General features: G+C 40.0%; 1 protein-coding gene across 3 annotated transcripts in view; it reads left to right on the top strand.

Moving 5' to 3' along the window:
• The window catches only part of LOC139114733 (ATP-dependent RNA helicase A-like), a 44514-nt gene that overhangs the window by 24939 nt on the left and 1628 nt on the right, over window positions 1-17947 (top strand). For all 3 annotated transcript variants that reach the window (XM_070676609.1, XM_070676608.1, XM_070676610.1), the window contains 11 exons: window positions 9640-9734; window positions 10509-10582; window positions 11059-11211; window positions 12112-12272; window positions 12496-12607; window positions 13720-13881; window positions 14163-14247; window positions 14672-14714; window positions 14955-15178; window positions 15571-15686; window positions 17410-17634. In XM_070676609.1, coding sequence (XP_070532710.1) covers window positions 9640-9734; window positions 10509-10582; window positions 11059-11211; window positions 12112-12272; window positions 12496-12607; window positions 13720-13881; window positions 14163-14247; window positions 14672-14714; window positions 14955-15178; window positions 15571-15686; window positions 17410-17634 — 1450 coding nt within the window. The remainder of the gene's footprint in view (window positions 1-9639; window positions 9735-10508; window positions 10583-11058; window positions 11212-12111; window positions 12273-12495; window positions 12608-13719; window positions 13882-14162; window positions 14248-14671; window positions 14715-14954; window positions 15179-15570; window positions 15687-17409; window positions 17635-17947) is intronic.

Below are 17947 nucleotides of genomic sequence, written 5' to 3'. Positions count from 1 at the left end.
AAAAACACAAGGCCTCACATTTTGCTGCAATGCACCTCGAAAATTACAGAAATTGCACAAAACACACACATCGTAACATACTTCAAAACGTTTATTTTTTGAACATATTACAGCGAAAACGGAGTCAGCGTGGACTCTCTGTTGTGCGGCGCAACAAAATAAACGCAGCCACAGACGTTTTTTTCAGACAGAACACCCAAACTAAACGTCATCAAAGGCACACCGCCTATTCAATCAATCCCACAAATCAAACAAAAGATTCAATTTGTATTCTTATTGTTACAAAAAGTTCCTCATGACGAGTTGAGAATAAAACCAAAAATACGGTAAATTATGTACAGAAAGAGCTTGAACGGCGCGGTATCACGTTTCCTGCGTCTGCATCTACACAAACTTCCTTGGTCAATCGAGGTGGTAGCTTCAGCGAAACTGGGACAGCATCAACCGAACAAACACCGCATCAAGCAGCTCAATATAGATTGCTGCCATCGAAATGACAGTATTATTCGATGCCACCTTCATCAACGTACGTCTATTATAAACGTCCAGATGAAATTCCGACGACAGTGAGCACGCCGTCGACTGTTTGACTGACACCTCTACCGCTACCCACACCACCAGCGACTAGGGCCATAGGTCGGGTCCCGGGGTCATGTTCGTAGTGTTTTTCCATTGACGCTATCCGCTTTTAGCGTCAGTAGTTCCTCTTAAAGACGGAAAACTCTTGCTTCAGTTTGTGAGTTGGATAAAACCATCGATAATATTAAAATTTAGAATTTTCAATTTTTTTGTTCAAGACATGGATATATTTGTCTTACACATCCATGACGAAATCAACACGTTCAAAAAAGTAAGTCCTGGTAATCCTAGTACGCCTTGAAAAAGATTTCATGACATTTGCTACATTGTCTGTTTGTTTTGTCTGTAAAAACCATCAGTGGCTGCGTTTATTTTGTCGCGCGGCACAAGAGAGAGTCCACGCTGACTCCGTTTTCGCTGTAAAGTGACCATAATTCAACGGGCTACGTTTGCTTCTGCTCTCAACTCTGTGGAATGAAACGTTAATACGCAACTTTAACCTTGAAAGGAATGAAACACGCTGGGCCCGAATAAGCTTACGTCTATTTGTCGAACTGTTGGTCAACAGTTTTACGACAGCAAAATGGCGGTCTCCGGGTAGTCATGTCGGTTAAAGCTAGGAAAAAGGTGATATTTCAGTGAATTTTTGAATGGATTTCTGGTCGTGGTGAGTCCCTAATAACCAAGTTGTCGATGAGTGTTGGCAATTTGTAATTTGGATGGAAATTTTTCGAAATATCGCCGAACAAAGTTGCGACAAGGGTGCTGTCGGGCGTAACGTGGACGCTATATATTCTACGCAGTTTCCCATAGCTGTGGTGGCGGGGTATCGTAAAAGTAAAAACCAGCCCGTAAAAGGCGGGAATCCCGTCTGAAAACACCACAGCTATGGACCCACAGCTAACTCCATATGTAACTCGTTCGAAAGTAAAGTTCGGCCATTTCTTATCAACAACAATCCAGATAAATATCTCCTCAATGGTCGTATCAGACAACATGGACAAGTGATTGTAAATACATTCTTCGTGCGTATCACAATCAATTCCAGAAAACATCGAGACTATACGCGAAGTTTGGCCAGAGATAATCCAGGTAGCCGCAAGCAGACAGGAGAAAAAACGACCCAAGCACACTAACAGTGTACAGAAATTACTTGAATCGCAAGGAATTACTTTTCCAAGCTAGCAGACGTCAAAATCACCCGGTACACCAATTGAACATGTGCTCATTGTGCTGGCACAGATGTCATTACCTCAGCGAATGTAAACAAGGGTTTGGTACAAAACGACGCAACTCCATTCAGTAGAGAGCGTGCAACTTTGCAATGTTTCACGACAGACCCGGCCGTACTATCAACCTAGCATGTACTATGAACAGAATGTATTGCCTTACCACCAGTCTACATGTATGTTCGCACAAATGCATCCCTATGCGTACGTGGCGAATTATGGGCGATACTATAGTATGGCTCTGAATCAACCTTTACACTCGTATCCATTTTCTCATCCGGCATGTAATGACATTAACACTCAGCCTCCTTTGCCGACTGAACAACCATCGCGCCCGCCATCTCCACCTCCTCCATTTCAATAGTAATGGCGAGTAATTGTCCCAAATGTTCATTCCGTATTAAAGGCGATGCAATATTTTGCTGTTCTTGTTTTTCTTTTAACTTTTAGTAGACTACAACATATCAGAAATTGAGAAAGAAAAATTTGCTTCGAAATATATTTCAACTGCTTTCTCGTTTTGCGACCTTACATCAGAGTTACCTTGTTCAATTATCCGTTGATTTCGTATTCTAAACTTCTTTCCGTGAAGTAGTGCACAGTAGATTTTCTCGTGCGAAATACAGACAAAGTCGTCATCTGTAAGCGGCTTGGGTTTTTCGTCGACTAAAGATACCTGTTGACTTTATTTCACCGATTCCAAAGCGGAAGTCGAAGTACATGTTACTCCATTTACTCATGGTCACCACTATATTCACTTTATTCGTGTTCATAAAATAAATATTAAAAAAGTATGATAAGAGGTATGTATTTTGTTTATTCGTTTTGCAATGTGAGGTGTTTGTGCAGCAAAATATCTGGTATTTCGACTTGTCTTAGCAGCAACATATGCGATATTTCAATTCATTTTAGCTTGCAGCCGAAACAGTAAAAACAGTTACATTGTAGGTCCGATGTATCTCTCAGTCTAGACAGAGCGGCTGTCCCATGCTGGTTTACTGTATTAATCAAAGTGTCGGTGGCTTTGAAATGTGTCGTGATACCCAAGCTTACCGTTTGTTTTGTACGTGAAATGCGTCCGTCTCATACGCTGAGTTGCGGTGCCTAGTTGAAATCCACTGTAATAATCCAGAGTCATCGGGAAACCGCATAATTTCCTGGGTTTTGACATGACCTAGGTCATGTGCCCTGTCCCCTGAAAAGGATAACATCTTAAAAAATGCTAGATCCGTTGCCAATATGTACAAGCGAGCCGGTGCGGTAGATGACACCGTCTGATTAAGTATATGGTCAAAAACCAGCTTCATTTTATTTATAAATAGGGGTGTGGCCTGCTTTGCTGTTATCATGGCTCTTGTCTGTTCTTCTGCTATTTTCTTTAAGTATCTAGCGACCAAAGCCGATTCTACCGGGTTAGACCTATCTAAACCAACCTGAGAGGAAAAAGCTTGATAGAATGTTTTCAATTTTGAAACCATATTCTTAGCTGTGGTAACACGAATTCTCCTAGGGCAATAGCATTGTTGATATCCAAGAAGACCTAAATATGGACAGATTATTGTGTGTACTTGTGTTTTAGCATCCTTGTCCTTATAAATGGAAACCGAACTATATCTTGCGCTGATGCCATCAATAATGATTTTGGTTCATCCAATCCTGTTAGGAGAGCTTCGAATTGTTGGATTAAACGATCCTTTTGCACGTTGTGTGCCGAACGATTACCCAGCACGTCCTTCATTCTGCTGTCGATTGCTGCAAGATTAAATGCACTACCACTATCATGGATGGGCTGTCGTGGCTGTAGAGGCACTTTTGTGCCACACGCCTTGCATTGTGGGGAAGCATCATTGGTCGTGCCACACATCCAACATGCTTGCTGTGTGAGGAAATGAACTTTAATAATTGTCAAATCAACAGTTTGTTTTGTTTCTTTTGATTTTTCCGAAGTTTAGTACTTCAAAAAAAATGTTTTTCTTTATTGTTGTTGTTATTGCTGTTGTTATTCTGTTGTTATTGTTATTTTTTTTCATTCTTTCTACTTCTCATATCGAGCTGAAATATCATACACCCTGACTCGAGGGCAGTTATAAGCGTATACCCATTGTGTTGTTACTCATGACGTACCAATTTTAACAGCGAACAGTGCACACAGAGCTCTACATGGCTTATACCCCTTGCGTGAGGGCGCTAGGATTACTCCCAGGTCACCCTCCTTAACCAGTTTCACGGATTTTGGCGCCGCCTGCTGGATCTCTGGCCAATACGAGGGGTAACCGCAGCGTTTATGTAGGATGATGGTAGCATTCAAATGCATTTGCCTAACGTGTTTAATGACGGCATGCGTAAGATGGAAAGGCAGATACACGTAAATTCTATCCCTTGGTGAGAAGTGATGGTGGAAAAAATTTACCCCAGCACTATTGGCCTGTGGAAATGGAGACACAAAATTCTCAAGTCTGGCGTTCGATGAGGTGGCCATAGCGTCAATGGAGTGGGGGCCAAACTCCTTCTGTACTATAGCCCATGCTCCATGTTTCGCGTGGCACATGTTTAGCTCTCCAGAGGCAAAATCAGCTACATTCTGGTGCGAGCGGACGTGAGCAATTGTTAGGCGGGTATTATGGGTAACACAGAAGTGAAAAATTTTCTTTAGCAATTCATTTAACTGCAAAGATTTAGATCCCGGGTACCCCTGGTTCCAGGCATGCACAAGGGTTGACGAGTCTGACAAAACGTCGAGACGAGAATTTGAAACTTCTTGACCAAATGCCGTGAGGGCTCTACAAAGAGCTTCAGTTTCTTTTTCTATGATTGGCTTTTTTTGCCATTCCTCCTGCAAACTATCACTTACAGTAATGACTTTTTCCGAATGTGGCTGAAACACCACCCCCATTTATATGAACTGGCATCAGTGTACATTTTCAGTACAACGTGGGTTTCGTCTGGCCTCCTAAAAGTCCCTGCTGTCTCGACAATTTCCAACCATTGGCTGAGTTCGCGTCTGAGTGGGCCTTTAATCTGAATGAGGCTCCGTGCTGACACTTGCGCACTTGCCAGCGCGCAGGCCATTTGTCGTAAATACAGCCTAGCGCATGGAATCGCAAGGGAAAAGGAGATATACTTTCCCATTATTTTTTGCAATTCTGTGACCAGGATTGCAGTTCGTAATAAGGCATTTTTGACTAACTCCTCAAAACGTGTTTTCTTTAAATCTGGTATGCTGAAGGTCCGCTGAACGGAATCCACCGTCATACTGAGAAGAACCAAGGATTGGACTGGCGAAAGTATACTTTTTTCCAGGGCTATAAAATAGCCTGCATCAATACATAATTTTAACAAGATGTAGGCAGATGCTTCGATTAGCTCGAGGCTCGTCCAGCGACTGGCATTTAAGGGGGATATCCCTGCAATTCTCAATGGTCCCTCATGCCTGTCATCTATATATTGCAAGCATGGGACACCGAGCATACGCGTGTAACTGGTTATTGTATACCCTAATGTATGATAAATATACGCTGAAGATTTCCAACCAAACGGCAATGTGTTATTAACAAACCAGTATCCCGCCCTCTGGAAACCAAAATAAATACATGATCATACCCATTTTTGTCATCTGATTTAAAATGATAATCATACTGATTCAGATAACGTGAAACTTCTATTAATTTATCTAGTTTAAAGGGTTTATCTACAATCCACAGATTAAGGTACCTCATGTCGATACACATCCGGGGCTTTTTAGGCTCTATTGTGATAGGCATCACAATATGTGGTGGAGGATCAGTCTTGACCAAACCTACAGCTGATATAGCCCGGTTTGAATTCTGTCATTAATTGCTCTTGATATAAAATCTATGAATTGTTGACAAGCTGGGGCATTTGCAAAAACCTTTGCAGGAGGGGTAGGGGCGTCGTAGAAAACTCCCTTAAATGTTCCCTTAAAAGGCTGAAAATATCGAGTCACGTTAGCCTCTTCGCTAATCCAGTTTATAATTTGGGCGCGATTGCTAGTGTCATGAGCCATCTGCCGCCATATCGCCTGGTGTCTGTGTACTTCCCCAGCTATGAAGTCGTGAGGGTTTCGGAACTTGAGGAGGCTGGGAGATGCCCTGCACAAACCGGCTGCCACTTCATGTGGGTCCGGGGACTGAGCACTTTGGTCCTGTTTAGGGACTCCCTCAAGCGTTACCCATGTGTAAGTAGTACGCCTAACTGGCCAAAGTTCAGAAGAGAATTTTTTCCAGGACTGTGGTATCCCCTGTAACATAATTAAAAGGTACATATGAGGAAAATGAGAACGTCCCGAAACCTAAATTTTTTCTTTTTTGTATATTTACTTTGTTAAAGGGGTAGTATAAATAAAACCGCTACTAAAATAATGTTTTTCGGCTCGAGGGAATCCCTAGACACAGGACCTTGCAAACGCAAGGCTGCATAAATGCAAAGGGCCACATGGGCCTTCCCTGCGTTTGGGATATAACGGTAATGTAAAAGTGGCAAAACATAGAAGGAGAAATGGGGAACAAGGACGAGGGGGGGAACAAAATTTACAGTAATTCCTGTCGAATGAAATCTTTAATATCAAGTTTCAAATGAATTACATATCAGTGCGTGAACCATGATAGGAGCGTGCCACACAAAACACAAAATACGCACATCCTAAGACTTCTTTTTACCGGTAGTTGGGCAAGTTCTGCGCATATGGCCAACCTCTCCACATGCATAGCAGGTGATGTTATTAACATTCCTTCTCTGTGGGTTGTATGGCTCATATCGTTGACTCTGGGGGTGACGCGGTGAGTGTCGCAAGAACTTGGTAACTTTCGCCGCGATCTCTTCCTCCTCCTTGTTTCCTAAGAGTAACACCAACAGACGCCCTGCTTCCTTTCCAAATTCGTTGGATTCGAACTGCGCCAGGACAGCTCTAAATCTGGATAACTTGGGGTGGGCAGCTACAGTAGCCCTATCCACCAGTGCCCGCAAAGCACTAATTAGCTGTTGACAGGTTGTCAGTGAGGGTGTGTGAGCCATTTCCATAACTTTTGCCAAAGCATCATCTACAGATGCAGTCTGTGCTATATCTTGCAGTTGTTTCACCTGCAGTTTAAGTGTTTCTAACTCACCCGCCTGAAACAAAGCACAGTTCAGAGAAAATGAACTCCGAGCCTAGCCATTCGACATCTTTTGTTGCATGAATTGATAACTGAGCTATCAGCAAACCAAACTACCATCATAAATCCAAGTACTAAAAGCACGTGCTGTATATATACATTCTTTAAGTTTGTCTTATTTAGTTTTTTTTTGTTTTTTGTTTTGTTTTTGGTATACCAATGTGAGGTTATCATATAAGCTGAATTGATTTGCATGTCTGTATATTTGTGGGTATGTGCGGATGTATGTCCGTCACACACAAAGGCTCCCATACTGCCAAAGCTACCGTCTCAGTATTTGGTGTACAGGTAGATGTAGGGGTTGAGATGTGAATTTGTTCAAATGAACACATCAGTGTCAAAAATGTGCAAATGAGGTAAGAAAAAGGGAAATCCTGCAAATGTGCAGGAGTGGTGGCATGTCAATTAAAGACAGGCTAACTCCACTGACTTGACTCATTTCCTGTCATTGTTTATGAACTGTTACATATTAACAGACCTGCTGAAACCATAGACAGAAGAGGGGAGGAAGACCATCAGTAGAGGGGAGGAAGACCGTCTATGGTCAAACTAAGAGGGCGCTAGCTGCCTTTCTGCTATGCATGTTGCTAAAGTTGACATCCAGTACCTAAAGTTTCAGACCTTAATTACTTTTGTCATTCTTGTTTTTCTGGTTTAAATATTTCTTGTTGTTTTTCTGGTTGTACTGTGCAGAAATCATTGTCATAACATCAACGTAGAATTTTCCTGCACTGAACAGATAGAAACAACATTTATTGTTGATTTTTGGTACCCATACTGGTATATACCAATTCTGATCAAATGTGAGCGACACCGTATAATTGTGGTTTTTGTTTTGTTTTTGTTTTGCCAACTCTGATACTAGGCACATACATGGTATTATTGCTGATATAGTCCAAGCTCATGAACGTAATTCTAACTCGCTTTGTCCAAACCACCGCATACGGTACCAATACATTGATACCCCTGCAGCACCCCTTACTCATTACTGGGTTACTGCCTAAATCGATCACATCAGGCCACCCTCGCAGGCACTCGCCTACCTGGGCCTTAAACTATCTGCAACCCTCGCAGCAACCCTGGGTTACTGCCTCACCGCTCACATCAGGCCACCCTCGCAGGCACTCGCCTACCTGGGCCTTAAACTATCTGCAACCCTCGCAGCAACCCTGGGTTACTGCCTGGCCGATCTCATGGCCACCCTCCCAGGCATTAGCCTACCTGGGCCACGCTAAACATAAACATACATGACACACGAATACACAGATTACATGACTAAAACGTACAAACGAGAGAGAGAGAGAGAGAGAGAGAGAGAGAGAGAGAGAGAGAGAGAGAGAGAGAGAGAGAACACGCAAGATACCCACCTGTCGCCCATACTATAGCAACAGGTGCACCACTGTACAACATGGCACACACAGCCGCGGAGGAGCTGGGGAAAGCAGCCAGCAACCAAAAAAAACATAGAAAGCAAGAGAGCGCAAAACACAAGAACACTCCGAGCAATAAGAGAGAGAGAGAGAGAGGAAATAGAAAGAAGCACGTTACCAGCGATGCACCAACGCAGAAACCACATACTCAGAACAGGAGCTCACCTGGTTGGTATCCTTTTTTGGGGCTGGTTGTGGCTCTCCTCTAGCTGTCGCATTAATCCCATTACCAGTAACAGGCTGCGGATTTCCAACAGGTGCTGCAGCAGCAGGAGGCGGCTATGGGGCCGTAGACGCCCGGGCTGGCCGGTGCTGTTCAATAAACATCAAATCAGGTCCAATAATCATTATCATTCAAGGTAACTAAGAAATTTACAAGGTCCAAGGAACATATTGAAAATGACAAAGGCAATAGGGTCATCTTGAACCACAAAATAGTGGTGGTACCAGGTGTCCGCAATTGGTAAGCGTACCCTGCCAGCTAGCCGCAACCGTCAAGATTGACCCAAAGCGACAAATCCATTGTTATTTGGTGAATTCACCAAATTCAACGAATGCCATAGCGGCTGGTGCAACTGGTTGCGACAAAGCCATGATATGTGCAACGTAGGACTGTTGCAAATGAGGGAGAAAGTCCGGCTGCATTGTAACCTATTTTATACCCTACAAATTTGCTTATTGCAGATCCAGTTCACTCAGTGATTGGCTTTGAACACAGCCTGTAATGGAGGCTGATTCATTGTAGTGCAGGCACTGTGTACGTAGTGTGAGAGCTATATCGTGGCGTCAGTCCTAATTTCCTGATCATTTTCAGCATGCAAATGCTCATCTCTAATCATACCAAGACAAGAAAAGGTCTCTTATCAAGTTTAGATAACTGTTGACTACAAATCAAGAGTATTTCTTGTGATAAAACGATCGCTTCATCAGTCCAAAGTCCTTGTCAATCATTTGCATACATATATGCCTATGTCAACAAACAGCCAGACTGCTTGTAACACTAGAGGGTGTTTGCAAGGTACACCAGTCGCTTGGCCAGCCTGTAATTCAGCTGCTGAGAAAAGCCAGGTGACTGGAAGCCAGTCTAAGATGTACAGTCTGAGTTGACAAGCTGAATACTATGTATCGCCTATTGTCCTATTTATATTTGAATAGGTATGTATTACCGGTACTCACAGTAAGAGTTATAGAATGAATAGCATTACTGATTTTCCGCGTTGTATCCTGCAGGTGGCAGAAGTTACAGTATACTGCCATTACATTCACAAATACCCAGAGAAGATCAACACAGAGTCTTTCAGCCTGTACCAGACGGAGTTACAAAGGTATGTAATTGTAAAGGGGTTATAGGAGAGGGAGTAGATATTGTGGGGGAGGGGATAAAACTGAGGAGAGGTAATTAAGATGAGGTTTAGGGAGTGTGGAGAGGTACCGTTGGGAGATGATTGGAGTGAGAGGTACTTTAGGAGGTAATGGGAGCGAGGAGAGATACTTTGGGATTGGAGTGAGGAGAGGTAATGAAGAGGAATTTTAGAGAGTTAGGAGAGGTACTGTTGGGAGGGGATAGAGTGAGGAGAGATAACTGTGGGGAGGGGATAGAGTGAGGAGAGATAACTGGGGAGGGGATAGAGTGAGGAGAGATAACTGTGGGGAGGGGATAGAGTGAGGAGAGATAACTGGGAGGGGATGGGATTGAGGAGGGATAACTGTGGGGAGGGGATAGAGTGAGGAGGGCGTAAGGATACCTACTGTTGGAGTTGTGGCTAATAAATGATAAGTATGTATGGATAGTACATGTAGATATTACAAAAATTTCATCTTGTATTCCTGAGTTTTGTTTGGTCAAGAATAAAGAATGTTTGTGTTGTTGATGAAAATAAATCGAAATTTAAATTGTAAGGACACTTTAGGTACTCAGCACTGTGTCCGGTAAAAATTTAGTGTTTCAAATGCATGCTGTAGTATTTTTAGTGTGATACATTCAAGAGAGAGTAGTGTGACTTCAATGATTAGAGTAAGTGAAAATGAAATAATAGTAGTTTGCTCAACAGCAATGCAAGTAAAACTTATCAAAAGTAATGACTTTGTTTCTTTCATAGATAATTCTATCGACTAACATCGCTGAGACCAGTATTACCATCAATGATGTTGTCTTTGTCATTGACTCATGCAAGTAAGTAAAACCAGTGTGTTACCTTGCTTCTCAAGTCAAACATGAGTTTTATACTTGCTGTAGTTACTTGTGATTTTAAATACAAAAATTGTACAGTTATTCATTACCTCATGATAAATATTTTATTGTGACTGGAAGCAGCATTTTCTGTGTCTATCATATTAATGTTTTTTAGTTAGACATGGTATGTGGTCAGCTTTCTGTGCATAGTTTTTGTTGGATGTGATAATTCAAATCTTCATTTCAATTGGAGAACACTAGATGAGAATTGCTTTGAATATCAAGATTGCAATGAAATCTGTGCATTGTCTTTATTACACACACACACACACACACACGCACACACACACACATTTTGATGGAACCCAGTCTCTACATATAATGAAAAATACTCGTTGTTTCTTGTCTGTACCGCATGAAACAAAATGACAATACTGTCACTATGATTGTAACAATATATTTATCTTCCTTTAAAGAGCCAAGATGAAATTATTTACGTCACACAACAACATGACAAACTATGCTACTGTGTGGGCATCTAAGACAAACTTAGAACAGAGACGAGGAAGAGCTGGCAGAGTACGGCCTGGATTCGCTTTTCATCTGTGTAGCAGAGCCAGACATGCAAAGTGAGTAACAGCCTTTGTGATGTGTAGCCTTTGTGATGTCCAGCTTTTAATTGTATTCTATCACACTGCTGTATGGACAATTTTACATAACAGCGATTATCACAGCAAAGTTGAGATTGATGAATATGCACAGTATAATATTTGACCGTACACATTCTATCACATTGCTAGCAGTGAATTTTATATACCGGTAAGAACCATTATCACAGGAAAGTTGTGTTAATAAATATTGTACAATATTATTTGAGCATAGACACTTCTTCATGTGAGAGGTCTCTAGAGTCCAGTTATGTTCACCCATGGTGTTTGGTAAGATGTGGGTGTGTTGTGTTGCCAAGCATACTGAAGTACTGATGTCTTACTGTTTGGTGAATGAAGGCTCTTAATTGAAAAAATTCTATAATTATGTGCATGGGGAATAAAAAGTCCCAAAATTTAAGGTTTTCCCTGTTGTTTATTATGTGATGGGTACATGATTAATTGTTTGTATCTAATGCAGCACAAATGACTCTCATACCTATTGAAACAGGGACTGGTGATTATCAGGCAATAATTTGTAAATATCAGCTGAGATATTACAATTTCCTGTTACACAGAATATGTTTACAGAGTTTGTGGTGGATTTTTTCTGACCACCAACATTTGGGTCACTTGTTAGGTATTACCCAGTGACATAGCCCCAGTAAGATCAATGATAGCAGTTTATGTATGTGTATGAGGGCAATTTGTGCAATAGTGCATGGTAGGTAGAAATTGATATCACACTGTTGAGACCAGTGATCACATGTTTGCCTACCTTTTGTCATGAGATATCCAAAAAATGTGTGCCATTCATCGTACAGTACGATGCTTTTCTTCAAAAGCTAGAAGGTGATATTTCCATGTGTTCTTAAACTGTAGGCTGGACACACATTCTACACCAGAGATATTGCGTACACCATTGCATGAGTTATCTCTTGCTATCAAGTTGCTTCGTCTTGGTGGTATTGGACCATTCCTGTCTAAAGCTATTGAACCACCTCCAATTGATGCTGTCATTGAAGCAGAAGTACTCTTGAGAGGTAGGGACCGCTCTATGAAATTTCCATATCGTGTGCGTTGCCATGGTGCAAGATGGCAGCCATCTTGTGTACATTGTATTATGGGAAAGAAAAGCTTCGACTAAATTTAGCATGCTTTAAAATAAGCCAAATAATTGCATTACATAGCTGAGTAAAAGTCAGCTTTCCAACTCCAATGTTTCTGACAATTCTAATAGACAAACACTATGTTATTTTTCTGCAGAAATGAATGCTCTTGATGCTAACGATGAACTGACTCCATTGGGTCGTATTCTAGCCAAACTACCCATAGAACCAAGACTAGGCAAGACCATTGTACTATCGTGTCAGTTTTAGTAAGTAAACAATTTGAATTGTATCAAGTCATCAGTGCCTATCCATTTGACCCCATACTCATATTACTTATGACTTGGTTCGTGTTTTTTATATGCTACGGTGTATGTTTCAAATTGTTCTGTACAAATAAGCACAAAGGAGACACAAAGTAAGACTATTGTATCACCTGAATGCAGTCCCTTCTGTATATTCCCAGCGTGGATACTTGTACTCACAAACATCTGTATGAAGTTCTGAACCTGATACCTGAGATAAACAAATGTAGAGCAAGGATATTATTTGATTGAAGTGTCAATTTGACTTGTCACAGTACATGTATGTCAGCGGCCATTTGATGAACCCATTATTTATATAGGATGTGTACTTTGTGGAATTTAAAGAGCATAATGACCTGGCAGGTACAGAACACTGCAAGTACATATCACTTTTGATACGTATTATTACATGCCTCGATGTGAGTGCAAATCAGTGCATTGATTTGAAAAGGAACATCCGGGATATTAGCGGGCCAATGAACGATACACTGACCGGTTTCCATGGTTACCTGGTCCAGTGAAGCCCTTCTACGTTTTCAACGTCAAAGTAGATGCTTAACGCTAGATGTAAAATATTCATACGCGCACTGCTATTTTGACTTTCGTTAAAATCTGTTTGATGCAGGTTGATAATGGTAAAATTGTTTGACAATGCCCAACATGTAACTAGATATCATATAGCATTAACTGTGAAGAGGCATGTAATAAAAATATTATTGCCTGAATACATGGGTTTATGTGCCCTCGCAGCAGGAGACAATCTGCCCTCCTGGCGTCGGGCATTTTGTAATCTGCTCTTGGGCACATAAACCCATGTATTCAGGCAATAATATATATTGTTTCATGTACTAGTATAGGTAGAATGCTCTTCAGGTACAGATATCCTGACTCAAATTTTCACAATACTTTTCATATCCACTGCTTGTGTGGGCTCATTTTGAAGCCTCTGGAGAAAAAAAAGTTTCCACCTTCTTATTTTCAATAAACCAGATGTTAGATGCTCTAGAGTATAGTTTTCAATAAACTAGACAATACTCCATAACCTGCAATGTTGATTTCTAAATTTTTTATTACAGTCTAGCTGATGCTGTGTGTACCATAGCAGCAAGTACTTGTTTCCCAGAGCCATTCATAACAGATACAAGACGACTGAACTGGGTCCATAGACAGTATGCTGGTACTAGATTCAGTGACCATGTCGCCATGTTAAATGCCCATCAAGCCTGGGAAGAGGCAAGGTAGGTTGAAACTGTCATGTATAATGAACAAAGAAATGTTGATTCTGGAGTGAAGTATTCATTCAATAAAAGTATCCATAGTCAGTTGCCACTGAATACATTGATCTGATTTGACCTTGTTGACCTCAGGAAGATGTTCCACTGATTAATAGTTATCCCATATTAGTGGATTTTAGAATGCTTATCCATATAAGTGTATTTAAGACTGCTTTAATATATACATGTCAGAGTGTTTTCATCATAGGATTGTGTGTTGATTGTTTTCCCATGTGTATTTGAAGGTCATATGGTGAAGATAGTGAAAGTAGATTTTGTGATGCCAAGTCACTATCCATGCCAACACTTAGGATGACAGCAGAAGCCAAGGTATGTTTCTGTGGATTTTGTTCACAGATAAGATAATATATCATCTTTGTAATAGAATAATGTTTGTAGTTAACAATGATACCAAAGATCACAATCAATACCCAACAGTGAACTCTCACCCAGGTGCACAATTTACAATAGGAAAAATGAGTGATTAAGAGGACATCACAGATGCATACAGTGGTTGGCATAAACTCTGAACAGATAAGTGTACTACCAAGTCTTGCTACACTGTTGAACATACAGGTTGTCACAGTTATTCTATCAATCATTACACTCCTAACTGGAGAGTCTAGGTACCTGTGCCAAGGGGCTTCACAGGAAATGGATGGTTATTGTACCTGTGTACACAAGTCATAGAGTCAGAATATGAATCAGAGTAATGAATGTATCACAGAAATGTTGACATTTTTGTCTGTTTCAGAATCAATTGAAAGATATACTTATAAGTTCAGACTTTCCAGAAGGTATGTCCTCTCACTTTTTAATCTTCATTTATTTGATATCACCAGTGCATGGACAAATCATGTAATGTTTGCTCAGTTGTATATGTCACTCAATCAAAATCCATAGATGTGAGTTTTTCCAAACCATTGCTTACCCAGAGTATAGTTTTCAATGATAATTGAAGACCTTAACATGATTTCTGGGCTGAAATGATGATGAATGCTCAATTTAAATTTTCTTTGAAACTCTGTTCTTATCAGACTGTGTTGCACCTCAGATATTCCATTTTACTGGTCCTGATTCCAAGCTTGATGTAGTGATCACTCTCCTGGTCATGGGTCTTTATCCCAATGTCTGCTATCACAAGGAAAAACGGAAACTCCTTACAACAGAAGGAAGGGCAGCCCTGATCCACAAACATTCTGTGAACTGTAGCAATAGAGAACAGAATTTCCCGTCACCATTCTTTGTCTTCGGAGAGAAGGTTTGTCCATGGCAATAAAGGATTAATTTTGAAATCTGTGAAATTATATGAAAACACATTGCAGATGAAGTTTTTTAGCATACACTGTACATTGGTTCATGTCTAGAACTCTCTTGTACCTTTCTAGTATTTAGAAAGTTCCAATAAAATTTCTAATATGAACGTGACCCATACTTAAGGAAGTTGTTGCTCGAACCATTCCACTAAGTTCTGTTCAGTTTTAAATGTGTAATCTGTTCATTTCCTATCTGTACATCCATCATTATCCATGTTTTAAACATTTAACTTATACAGTGAAACTGTCCTAAATTTCAAATGACTGCTCTGTAAGGGATGTCTGCTGTGTAGACATCTAATTTACATAAAGATATTTGTTGATTTTCTCTGCTCAGTTACGGACCAGAGCAGTATCAGCCAAACAGATGACTATGGTGTCACCAGTTCAGTTGTTGTTGTTTGGAGCAAGATCTGTCGATTCTCAGGATGGTATTATGAAGTTAGATGACTGGTAGGTCAGCTATTTCCTCCATATTTAAATTGTTTCAGCAACCTAATACACCAACAAGGTGTCATTAATATAGGACTAATATTTCTTCGAAACAACCTAATACACCAACAAGGTGTCATTAATATAGGACTAATATTTCTTCGAAACAGCCTAATACACCAACAAGGTGTCACTGATAGGACCAATATTTCTTCGAAACAGCCTAATACACCAACAAGTTGTTACTAATAGGACCAATATTTCTTCGAAACAACCTAATACACCAACAAGGTGTCACTAATAGGACTAATATTTAGCAACGCTGTCAGCAACATGAAGCTTATCAGATAGGGTGATTATCCGTCGGCATCCGGCGTCCGTCAACAATTGCCTTCTCCTCTAAAACCGCAAGTCCGATTGCTTTGAATTTGATATGCAGTTCACTTAGGGTAACCTCACTTAAGATTATTCAAATTGTGGTGAAATTTGCATATTTGTATTTTGGGGGCATTTTTTACTGTTTTTGGTAAAAAATCTTCTCTGAAACCGCGTGTCCGATTGCTTTGAAATTTGATATGCAGTTTACTTAGGGTGACCTCAGTTAGATTTGTTCAAATCGTCGAGAAATTCGCATATTTGTATTTTTAAGGCAATTTTTATCGTTTTTGGTAAAAAAATCTTCTTCAAAACTACCAGTCAGATAGCTTTGGTATTTGATACATAGGTCCCTAGGGATGATCTGTTTCAGATTTGTTCAAATTGTACAGAAATAAGCAAATAGGCATTTTTAAGGGAATTTTTGCCATTTTTGGTCAAAAAATGTGTTTGTTCTCAAAAGTACTGGTCTGATAGCTTTGAAATTTGGTATACAGTTTTCTATAGATGAACTAAGTAATATATATTGAATTTCTGATGAAACCTGTAATTTTGTATTTTTGGGGCAATTTTTGCCATTTTTGGTCAAAAAATGTGTATTTCCAAAACTACTCATCTGATAGCTTTGAAATTTGGTATACAGGTTCCTACAGATGAACTAAATGATATTATTGAAATTATGATGAAATCTGCAATTTTGTATTTTTGGGGCAATTTTTCCCATTTTTTTGTCAAATAATGTTTCTAAAAACGTACTGGTCTGATATCTTTGAAATTTGGTATACAGGTTTCTATAGATGAACTAAGTAATATAAATTGAATTTCTGATGAAATCTGTAATTTTGTATTTTTTGGGCAGTTTTTGCCATTGTTGGTCCAAAAATGTGTATTTCCAAAACTACTCATCTGATAGCTTTGAAAGTTGGTAAACAGGTTCCTATAGATGAACTAAATGATATTTATTTAAATTATAATTTTTTATTTTTGGGGCAATTTGTGACATTTTTGGTCAAAAAATTTCATTCTCAAAAAACCACTGGTCAGATAGCTTTGGTTGACATGTTCTCAGGGATGATCCAATGTGATATATTCAAATTATGATGAAATCTTCAATTGTGTATTTTTGCAGCTATTTTAGCCACTTTTTTCTGGCCATTGAAATGAGCTATCAAAGATTTCCACCTTCTTCATCAACATGTGTCAAAAATAGTTATTGTCTACATAAACACAGCGGAGCTATATCGGCCGTTAGGTCGCTTGTTCTTCTAAGTTAAGCTTTCCATTCTTTACCGTAGAAAGTTTTGGAAATAAGAGTTACTCTACAGTTATTCACAAGAAATCTTGTGTTCTATCGACGTTTTCTCCATAGGATCAACCTAAAAATGTCTCACACTACTGCAGCAATGATAGTTGCACTGCGTCCCACAATAGAGCGTCTGATCATCAAGATATCCAGTGATCCTGAAAGCATTGATGCACCAACTGAAGGGGAAGATTTGCTGATCACTGTCATCAAAATGTTATCCAGACCCAATGCTGGGAAATTTGGTGTAGAGAATGCTCCATCAGGAGTCAAAGAAGGTGGACCAACAGGGTTAGTGTTCTAGAATTTATTTTGTTTGTAATGTTGTGTCTTAGTATTGTTTGGCAACTGTCACGTAATTGGTCATGTTTACTATCACTTGGTACCTTTCAGTGTGTTGATTCTGGCAGCTGGGTTCACATACTCTGATTCTATCATGGCAAATGAGTCAATTAGATAATACTAATGTATGTATGTAAACTACCATGATATACACATACCACTCATGCACGTTGATGCATACTGAATACAACATCAGGTCAGAGTTTTAAAGTACAAGATCAGACTTGAATCATCACCTTAGCATTACCTCGATGTATGTAAT

This window comes from Ptychodera flava, chromosome 16, assembly GCF_041260155.1.
Source record: "Ptychodera flava strain L36383 chromosome 16, AS_Pfla_20210202, whole genome shotgun sequence".
NCBI lineage: Eukaryota > Metazoa > Hemichordata > Enteropneusta > Ptychoderidae > Ptychodera > Ptychodera flava.
The sequence above is the reverse complement of the archived record's forward strand: the minus strand, read 5'-3'. Positions and strand labels throughout refer to the sequence as shown.